The sequence below is a fragment of the Ictalurus punctatus genome, chromosome 21 (assembly GCF_001660625.3).
Source record: "Ictalurus punctatus breed USDA103 chromosome 21, Coco_2.0, whole genome shotgun sequence".
NCBI lineage: Eukaryota > Metazoa > Chordata > Actinopteri > Siluriformes > Ictaluridae > Ictalurus > Ictalurus punctatus.
The window spans coordinates 20,168,589-20,180,000 of NC_030436.2; the positions used below are offsets into that span (position 1 = coordinate 20,168,589).

General features: G+C 43.0%; 1 protein-coding gene across 1 annotated transcript in view; it reads right to left on the minus strand.

Moving 5' to 3' along the window:
• The window catches only part of bsnb (bassoon (presynaptic cytomatrix protein) b), a 51,103-nt gene that overhangs the window by 18,828 nt on the left and 20,863 nt on the right, over positions 1-11,412 (minus strand). Inside the window, exon 3 of the mRNA XM_017450031.3 lies at positions 139-612. Coding sequence (XP_017305520.2) covers positions 139-612 — 474 coding nt within the window. The remainder of the gene's footprint in view (positions 1-138; positions 613-11,412) is intronic.

Sequence of the window (11,412 nt, forward strand, 5' to 3'; positions counted from 1 at the left end):
TGATTTTGGTGATAATGGCTTTGAAGTGGCTGTTCATGCAGGACAACTGTACAAATTTTGAACATGTCTAGCAAGTCATGACTGGACTGATCATGGAAGACGAGTACAGAGACAATGAGGACACAGAGGGTCACTCACGTCATGGTGTTTAGATTTCTGCGAGTCACTACTTTTCTTCTGGTCTTTTACTTCCTGCACTCCTTTCTTATGGAACGCTTTCACGTCACCTTCTTTCTCAGTTTTGGACACTGCTTGTTTCTTGCTAATGCCTTGCTCTTGTTTGCGAGTCTCTGCCTTGCTTTTGCTCGCAGGTTGGGTAGGGGGTGTCTTGGCAGGAGACACTTGAGTGGGACCCTTGCTCTGTGGTGTTCCTTGTTTGGTAGAAGGGAGAGGACCACTTACTTGGGCACCAGACGTTTTTTGCTGCTGAGGACTGGCATGCCTTACCCCTGCCTGCTGACTGGGCAGCCTCAGTTGAGCCTGCAGCTGTTGGGTGGTTGGACCTGGCGCTCGGGGAGATGGCATCGGCTGAGGAACGGGAGATGGGCCAGCCCCTAATTCCCCTGAAATGGCTCTCTGCGTCTGGCATGTCAAGCAGAGCCATTCTTTCTTCTAGAAATATGAAAGTACAAAATGACCATGCATCAAAGAGCAATCATAGCTGTAACACAGTCAATCATCATCCCAGAGTGTAATAAAAGGCATCATGAAATATCAGAACAACATTAATCATCATGGTTCAAATACAATCTCACATGGTTTTTCTCCTTGGTATGAAATTTTATGGAATGTGGTCAAGCTGAACTGTCAGCCAAACCCAGCATAATTGGACCTGGTTTAGGAGTGTGGCCTTCTTTTAGATAAATCCTTGCTGAATTTGTTCCCAGGAAAGGTTTAACTTGCACACATTTCACACCCCTGTATTAGCATATCACTGACCAGAATTATGGTCAAACTCATAAAAAAAGGCCAAACGACTTCTCTCAAAACAAAAGATCAGCAGTGCTGTGAGTCTGTAGTCATCCTTTGCTATTTTGGTGATAAGAACATGACCATCAGTGATAAATTAACCTGCAGACACCGCCATGACTGCACCTCTCCACCCCAAGAGCTAATAAACTTTTTCCTCTATCATGACAGTTATCAGTCTGCAGATCATTTGTACTGTTAGTACCCATTGTTAGAGAGGAGACAAACCAAACAGATAAGACAGTGGCAAATAGTGAGGAAATAGTAAACAACATTCAAGATCTAAGAACATAGGAGGGTACATTTATTCACCACTAAACAAAGATACACAGATACTACCCAAACATACTCATTTTAAATGTACACAAAACGACACCGAGTTGGCGGTCAGAGCAATGGTTAAACACTCTGCAGGACCACGGGGGGTTACAGAATAAAAGGCGTTCTATTGAGTCGTTCTACCTGCTGTTCAGTTGAGTCTGTCTGTTGAGTCGTTATGTCTACCGTTCAGTTGAGTCACACAATTAAGTGTTCTATCTGTTGCTCAACTGTGCCATTCAACTGAGTCAACGGAGTCATTCTATTGAGCCGTTCTATCTGGTGCTCAACTGAGTCATTCTATTGAGTCGTTCTATCTGGTGTTCTACTGAGTCATTTTATTCAGTCGTTCTATCTGTTGTTCTGTTGAGTCATTTCACTGAGTTGTTCAGTCATAGTATTGAGTGTTTCTATCTGTTGTTCTACTGAGTCGTTCCACTGTCATTCTCTGGAGTTGTTCTATCTGTCATTGAATTGAGTCATTCAAGTGATTCATTATACTGAGTCATCAGACTGAGTTGTTTTATCACTCTATTACACTGATCCGATTTGCGCTCAGCCACAAGGAAGTTAAAGTTATTGAATTATTGGGTCACATCTTGTTGCCTGCTATGCCACATTTACTGTTATGCATTTATTTTACGCCAACTCATTCTATGTTCGCCTCCCCCATTCTGCACTATCGTCTCACCCAGCGCCAGGCTTCATCGGTACATTCTAGTTATTAAAATAAGACAGATGGTTAAATGTGAATCCCAATCCCTCAGGCCTCACAGCATGTGAATACCCTCAGCTCATGTTAAAGAAGAAGCAGCCAGCAGCGCAGTGGAAAGACAACCTGGACGTCTTGTCTGAGTTTATTTGATTGCGTACGGGAACTGTGTGGGCCGAGCCCGTGCGGCTGATTATCAGGGGTAATGCTGCATGTGGCTCTGATTGCGTAACACAAAGAGACTGAAACAAAACACACACACCGCATAAGGAGGTCGGCATAATTTCCTCAAATGCAGTAAGAATTTCTGTATTCCGATGAGAGGGCGGAACCACACACGAAAATAAAAAGAAGTCACGTTATAACATTTTTCTAAGTGTGAAACAGTTCTTTTCTTGACAGGATGAAGAATAAAGAGGCTGGAGGAACCATCGTTACAGTAACACCTGGGTGGATAAGCAGACGAGGGATAAAAGGAGTCTGAAGAACGCTGGCAGACTCGGTGCCGCTTTCTGCTTGGCTGCCGCTGAGGCTCTGGACGCAAAATAAAGCGAGGCTGAGGGAGGCTTTAGCGTGCCAGCCAGATGCCTCACGATTGTTTTCTCTTTTTTTTAATCTCCCTCGAGTACACCACGCAGGCTCTAAATATAAATAGGTGCTGTTTTTTTGCATGCTGTAACTCGCTTCACAGCCAACTATCTGGGCCTTTTTGCATTTTCAGAGCAAAATTAAAATGATGTGGCCCTCGGAGGAGAATGTGTGTGTGTGTGTGTGTGTGTGCATGAGAAAGTGTGTGTGAGAGAGAGAGAGAGAGAGAGAGATGTAGCTGAAGGAATATATAAAGTTCAGCATGTGTATGCAGAAGATGGCCAGGTGCATGTGTCTGTGTGTGAACTAGCCCTTTGTGAGGACCGAAAGCAACTCAACCTACAAAAACTACCTACAGTAAGTGTTTATCAAGGGAAGGTCCTCATGAAAATGGAAAAAGGACTGTGTGTGTGTGTGTGTGTGTGTGCATGTGTGAACTGTGCATAACTTTACACGAGAACATCTGACCAGCTTTCACACACTCTGGCAGCGTCTCTATCGTCTCATGAAAAGTTGCAGGAAGTGCTCTGAAGGCCTTCCGACTCCTGAATATTCATGTGAAATGCTAATCATGTATGCTATTGATGTGCTAATTAATTGAGGATTTGTGCTTCTTCCTGTTACACACTACACAAGAGCCGCAAAATCGCGGAAATCCCCCGAACTGATAGAGAGCAGAGCGGAGAAGAGAAACAGAAGGGGACAGGATCACATGGGAGGGTATTCATGGGCCAGGCCCACCCAGATATGTTCCTGTGCCTGCCCCCTCGTCAAAATCAGTTACTTTGTTCCTTAATTTTGTGCATTCTGTGATAAATGTTTAAAAATTGTGGTGATAATACTCTTGTTTTCCCTACAGTTATTACAGGATAAGAAAAGTGCACAAGAAATGATTTTACCATCATTACGTCTAAACCATGTTGAACAGTGTGATATTACCGGCTAGTGATTCGCTAATATATTATTATTATTATATATTAAAATATATTATTATTATACAATTATTCATAGAAGCATTTACACAAGAACTGTCGTATTCGCGAAAACCCAGTTTGTTGGGGGGGGGGGAGGGGGGGGCATCCTTATCGTACACCTCGCGCCTGTTTGAGTAAATTTCCGCAGAAGGAGCCTCGCTGACGAGAACATCTAACGTATAATTGCGATGAGTTACTGTGAGTTTGTACGCTGTGAGTTTATATACGGGTTACGCTGTGAAGTTTAAATCACTTCTTTATTTCTGTTACGCACTAATTTGAAGGACCGTTCCGAATGACTCGATACGAAGAGATTCCAAAACCAATCTGCAAACCGAGGCAAACAAGACTCGCCGTCCAAAAGTAATGGCGCCCCCCCATAAAGGGTGCGTCTGCGGTAGCCGACGTGCTGCTGTGGCTGAGCTGCGTTACTGGAAGACGCCACGCGTCACATTTTGTCATGAACGATGCTCTGCGAGCTTTTTCCTTTTACAGAGTATTGTGGGCGTGGCTAAACGTAGAACAAGCTGTGCCGTGAACGCGGACGCGAGAGCCGTAGAAAATCAGCGCGACAGAAATGTTTGTAAATCTGGCAGGAATTTTTACTTTGATCTGCTCCACGAAAACATTTACATACTACTTTACTACATGATCGATAACCGAAGCTCAGTGTGTGTGGTGTAAATGGCCAGTTTGGAAATGTGTCACACCCAACAGAATGAGATGAACAAGAGGAGAGAGTGTGTGTGTGTGTGTGTGTTTGTGTGTGTGAGAGTGTGTGAGTGCATTTTACTACCCTAAAGCCCATGTGAGGAGGGTCGTTGTATTAAGTTACTGTGTCCTACGTGCTAATAGATTACCGTTTTCTTTCCACTGCATGTACGATGACTCATTCACACACATAACACGATTCCCCCAGTACTCATACAGAGAATCTGCACACACATACTCTCTCTCTCGCACACACACACAAACACACACACACACACACACGGATTTAGAAAAGGCCTAAACAGATGGTGGTGCCTTGTCATGCTGAGTTTCACATCAACTCCCAAAACAAATTCGTCCATGCTATACACGAGGAAATACACGGAGCTGAAATGTCAGCCTTTATACAGCCTCGATAAAAGCACACACGTGTTTAATTCCGTTATTACGGCTCAGAATGGGTGCAGTGGGGTTTCTGACATGTTTTCACATTCGGTTCAAATACAGTTTTCAGTCCAGCCACAAGAGGGAGCCATGCACAGAACGCTATCACGTCTACAGGCGACAGAAGGAACGATTAACTTTCCGAATAAAGCGTACCTTCAGAATAAGATGACATTTGTCTTTGTTTAAAATCTGTTGTCTTTTTAAACCTTTTTTTTTTTTTTTTTTAAATGCAAGATTTATGAACATGCATGAATATGGAAGAATCCGTCCATCTCTCTACTGTCCCCAAAAGTGATCCGGTTAGCTAACTGTCGACAAATAAATTGTGATTAAACTGCGCTAGAATGCAAGCGTGGGGTTTTTTTTTTATTCTTCTCATCTACAGGTTGTGTGAAATCAGTAACTGAGAAGTAAAAGGTGGCCGAGGGATGCAGCCGGAGCGATCATTAAGGAGCCATTAACTTTAATTAGCTAACATCCGTTAAAGAGCCGGCGTCACTACGGGAACGCTCCAGGTCACCACCTCGCCTCGCGTGCGAGCCCGGGGGTCAATCACACTGACAATCGGCTCATCCGTACGCCGATCGACTGACACTGATTTTCAACAGAGCTGCGATTGAAAGACGTTAAAAGTTTCCCCCTGGAAGGACGCTCACGGGTCGCAGACACACACACACACACACACACACACACACACGTGTCTCGACCCGTACCTGCGGAAAATCTGCGGTAATTTAGAAAAACTGCGAGCTCCTCTGAATACTGCGGAGTTTCCTTGATTTTGCGTTCATTTCTGCATATCATTCATGTGTTCGTTTCACAAAAGCGCGAACTCCTGGAGGGACTGCGTAAAATTTGACATTTCTTCAAACACTTCTTACCTCCGGACCGTGTCTCACCAGTCAGGTTATCTTTAATGCACTAAACAGGAAAAAAACAGCCTGGTGTTGATTTGAGTTAAATATTAAAGGTTTTTTGGGGTGGTTCCATTTCGCTCGGTGGTAGGGTTCCACGTAGAACCTTTAAAGTGAACCCTGAGCACGAATTTTATTCTTTGCATTCCATGAACAAAAATAATGAGAGCAATAAACATCCCAGATTTCGCTGTTTTGCTGTCTTCACGCTGCTGCACGTCGGCGATATTAAACAGCTCAATCCTGACTGAAAAACCCTGGAAATAAATAGATAAATAGATCAATCAATAAATAAATAAATAAATAAATAAATACATGTAATTTTCCAGTGGGGGAAAAAAAACAACTATAAACTTTTACTTCAGATTAAACGAAGATTCATTCCTCCTTGTTCTATAAAAACAAAATAAAATAAAAGAAATAAAAAAGGAAGTCTTGACGACGTCCATCTCTGAAGCCAGTCACGTGGCCCCGCCCCTTAAAATGTTTCTATAGTGAGATGTACTGTAAGGAGCTCTGAGAGCAGAGCTTTTATTTATTCTCGGTATTCAGAAAAATAATTCTTGATGCTGCTCATTAAGGATTAAGGAGAGGAATGCTCTCTCCTAAACATCCATTAGGAGAAAAGTGCACATAAATATAAACATCATCATAAGAGGTTCATTATACAGTAAAAAAAAAAAAAAAATCATTCTTTTATATCTTTCAAAATATTTGACATATAAAGAGGGGAATTTTACGTGTGGACTCCTAAAGTGAAACACTGATCTGTCTCCGCTGTTAATAATTCATTCTTGAATACTTTATGTCACACACACACACACACACACACACACGGCCATTCTGACAGCGTACACATGCGCATGTTGCATAAACGACCTGGATTGCATGGATTGCACACGCCTCCTTTCCCAGCATGCTCTGCTCTCTCACGCTGGCAGCCCATTGAACACAAGCCATCATGCTGAGACGGGGAAAATGTCACTACTCATTAAAACCACGCACACACGCACCTTTTGTGAGGTCATATGCTGACCTCAATAATGCACAGTTTCTATAAATAAAATCCTGGCAGTCAAACCTGTGAAGGTTAGGGGTGTGCCGATAATCAGCTGCACGATACACCGTGATATTCAACACACATTATCGTTATTATAGGCCTGTGCAGGGCAAATAAAATATAGACGAAGAGCACAGGTATAGACTGCATACACATTATGGTCATGTGATCTACCGACGGTAAGGTGACCACGCCCCCTACCACAAGCACTTATAATAAAGGTCAAAACAATCGGTTTGTATTAAAATGCAAACGAATCATAGTTACAGCAGACTCCAGCATTCGATGCAGTCCTCCAGCAACATTACTTAAAGGTCCTCATAAAGCAACAACAACAAAGCGGCACACAGTCATTCTTCGATTCAGTTACATTTATTATAGACACACAGCTGACAAAGATCTTGTGAAGGTCGTCAACATCTTAATCTTAATTTTACTGATCGCAGCTCCGCCGGCGATCTGCGGCTTTGTATCTGTAGCTTTAATGTCAATTTCATCTCTGTGATTTTCATGTGGTGCTTCATTTAATGGAGTTTTATATTACATCACCGTACATGCACATGGATGCTTTATTATTATTATTATTATTATTATTATTATGTGCTTTTGCAGCGTTACGTCTGTAAGTGTGTACATTCTGATCTGTACTCGCAACATGAGCGTTGTGGAGATTAAATGAGTAAATTAGGACACGGTGTTTGATCGCTTTTAACAGTTGAGTGACTCCACACACAGAAGTACTGATTTTTACACTCCGTGGGCGCAGGATCGATCTGCAGCGCCGGGTCTCTGACAGGGCGGAGAAGAGAGCACATTTAAATCGGCTTTCTTTCTCAGATTAAATCTGTAGCTCACTGTGTGTGCGTGCGTGTGTGTGTGTGTGTGTGTGTGAGTGTGTGTGTGTGTGTGTGTGTTAGACAGTGCTGAAGTGTGAGTCAGGAGTTATGTGAGTTAATCCTAAGAGACCTCTCAATGGGTGCATGTGGTGGCACCCTGAGTACGCACACACACACACACACACACACACACACACACACACACACACACACACACGGGCTGCAACCCTGAGCCTGCACAGGATTACTGTGCGAGAGGAAATTAAGGATCATCCAGACATCCAGTGATGGAAACAGAAAAGAGAGAGAGAGAGAGAGTGAGAGAGAGAGAGAATGAGAATGAGAATGAAATGGTCTGGGAAAGAAAGATTATCAAGCGAGAGTAAGAAACAAGAGAATGAGAAAAAAGAAAAGCATTCATATCAACCAATCACAGAGCATTCTCCTCAGCCTAGGACACACACCTGTGATTATTAACCAATCGCAGCACAGGAAGAGTTTATAACTATTATCCAATCACAGCACAGGAAGGGTTTATAATTATTAACCAATCACAGCACAGGAAGAGTTTATAACTATTATCCAATCACAGCACAGGAAGGGTTTATAATTATTAACCAATCACAGCACAGGAAGAGTTTACAACTATTATCCAATCACAGCACAGGAAGAGTTAATAACTATTATCCAGTCAAAGCACAGGAAGTGTTTATAATTATTAACCAATCACAGCACAGGAAGAGTTTACAATTATTATCTAATTACAGCACAGGAAGAGTTTATAATTATTAACCAATCACAGGACAGGAAGTGTTTATAATTATTAACCAATCACAGCACAGAAAGAGTTTATAATTATTACCCAATCACAGCACAGGAAGAGTTTATAATTATTACCCAATCACAGCACAGGAAGAGTTTATAATTATTATCCAATCACAGGACAGGAAGAGTTTATAACTATTAACCAATCACAACACAGGAAGAGTTTATAATTATTAACCAATCACAGGACGGGAAGAGTTTATAACTATTAACCAATCACAGCACAGGAAGAGTTTATAACTATTAACCAATCACAGGACAGGAAGCGACCAATCCCATTTAGCTCTTGGTCGCTTCTCTGATTAATTCCCTCCTTTCACACTCACTGACTATTTGTGACTTTTTTAAACTTAAATAAATGAACAGAAATGATTGAACGTCACGCAGATCCCTTCAGCAGCGTCATAAAACCAAATTTAAACCAAAATGAAACCTGTTTTATACCTTGTACACACTCCACAGGTTTAAAACATAAAACTAATCACAGTGATCAGACTTTCCATGAGTTTTACATGTTTATTATCTCAGTTCCTATCTGATTAATAATGAGTGCAGGTCCGATGCTGCTGTGTTGAAAGCCAGGCTGAGAGATGAAGAGCGTCAGAGAGATAAAGCGTGATTGAGGTGTTGGAGGGACTCGCTGACCCGACGAGAAACATCACTCTCATCCGCACTCTCATTCACCTCCTCGAATCTCTCTGCCTCTCTGCTATCATGTCATCTCATCGCTCTCTTCATCTCTCGTTTCTCCTGCAGGAGCACTGAGACGAAACGCTGAGCTGCCCAAGGCCGCAAGCCAATCAGATCGGGAAGTGTTTACAGGCTCCAATGAGATGAAGGGGTGATTTACATGAGCCAATCACGTCCATCAATCAGTCCAGGAGAGTCACAGAGCGCTCTTCAGACCCTACTCACTTCCCCTTACACTTCCAATCCCAGCTTAGACCCTACTCACCTTTCTGATTAGCCCAAATAAAAGAGCTACTCTTGTCCCCTGCTGTTTCTATCTCAGTACAGATGATACACCCTTCCCCTAGTTGGTCTCATGCTAATTCAGTCTATAGTCATTTAGCTTAGCTGCATCTCATTTTCCTCTCTGGACCAGTCCCAAATCAGAAGCTTGGCCCATCCCTGCTTCCCCTCATTGGCTCAGTCACGTTTCAGATGCTGCTCTTTTCTCCTTATTGGCGTCATCACAAGTTACAGCCCACTCAAGTCATTTTTAGTCGTGTTTAATTTTCATAATTATTGACTTCCCCTTATCGGCCCCATCTAGCTAATTGGCCCTGTCTTAATTCAGACCTTCCTCACTTCCTCTGCTAGATCCCATCGCAATTCAGATGTTTTTTTATTTCCTCCAAACTGGCTGTATTCCGAGTCAGATTCTACTCACTGTCCCTTTCTGGTCACATCCTCATTATCACATTATCACATCTCACACTTGGCTCACACGTGGATGCCCTTAATGGCTTTATCCCAATTTATATACTAATCACTTTCACTTATTGGCCCACAGCAAAATACTCCCACTTTTCCTTACTGGCTTATTCCAGCTAAGAAGCCGCCCACATCTCCTTTTTGGCTCTATCCCATTTCAGACGCCGCTTACTTCCCCTCACTGCTCCTATCTCTGTTCCGTGGCGTCACTTTGCTTTGTGACAAAGAACACGTTTCCTCATGGAAGTGAATCACAGACCAGGAGGAGGTCAGAGTGGGCGGGAAAAGACACGACAGCCTGCAGACAGAAGTTTAATGTAGGACTCGTTTAAATAATGCAGACTCCAGACAAACTGACTCTGGTGTAAAAAAAAAAAAAAAAAAAAAAAAAAAACGGACTACCTGACTTTTTTAAATCTTGTTGTTTTTTTTTTAAGATTGATGATGTAAGACATCGTTAGCCTTTCTGTGATTCACGGCTCTTTGAGTTTCTGCTTAGAAAGCCGACACATCAATCAACGGAGCCAGCCAATGAGAGCCAGCCGTTATTATACTGATGGAAGAGGGGAGAACGGGAAATGATGCATTCAGAGTGGCTGATGTGAAGCTCGGAGTGATTCATCCATTTGCTCAGAAGGCATTAGACTGATGAAGAGAGATGTCCAAAACATCAACAAAAACCCAGACACAAAGGGGCGGAGCTTCCATCATGCTGACTATTCAAGTTACACACACTTCCTGACAAGGGTCCTACATTCACTTTCCCCTAACTGGCCTTATACCAGTTCAGCCGCATCTGACCGCTGCTTATTGGTCCTATCCCAGTTTAGACCCTATTCACTTCTCCTTGTGTGCTCCCTAATCATTTAGACCCTACATACATTTCCCTAACCGGCCCTATCCCAAATCAGACGCTACCCACGCCCCCTAATTGTCCCTATACAAATTCAAATGCTACCCACTTCATCTATTCGGCCCTATCCCAATCCACACCCAGTCGACTCCACCTTACTGGCCCTGTTCCTCTTCTCCTGTTCAGTTTCTGCTGCAGGTTCAGTCCCGATTCAGGCTCTGTGCACTTCTCCTTATCCGTGTATCTGAATAAACATGAGGTGGAGTTTCTAGGAGAAACAGATCTGCTGTATTACAGTAAACACCGGAGTGTTGCATTAAAACGAGACGAACGTTTGTGGTTTAGTCTCTGAGCGGCCTGAGCGCCGTTTTATCCACACAGTGGGAGTGTGAACATTCCCCCGAGAGTGATTCTAAACCTGCAGACACACACCAAACACACACACTGAACACACCAAACACACACACTGCACACACACACTGAACACACCAAACACACACACTGAACACACCAAACACACCAAACACACACACTGAACACACCAAACACACACACTGAACACACACACTGAACACACCAAACACACACACTGAACACACACACTGAACACACCAAACACACACACTGAACACACCAAACACACACACTGAACACACCAAACACACCAAACACACACACTGAACACACCAAACACACCAAACACACACACTGAACACACCAAACACACACACTGAACACAACAAACACACCAAACACACACACTGAACA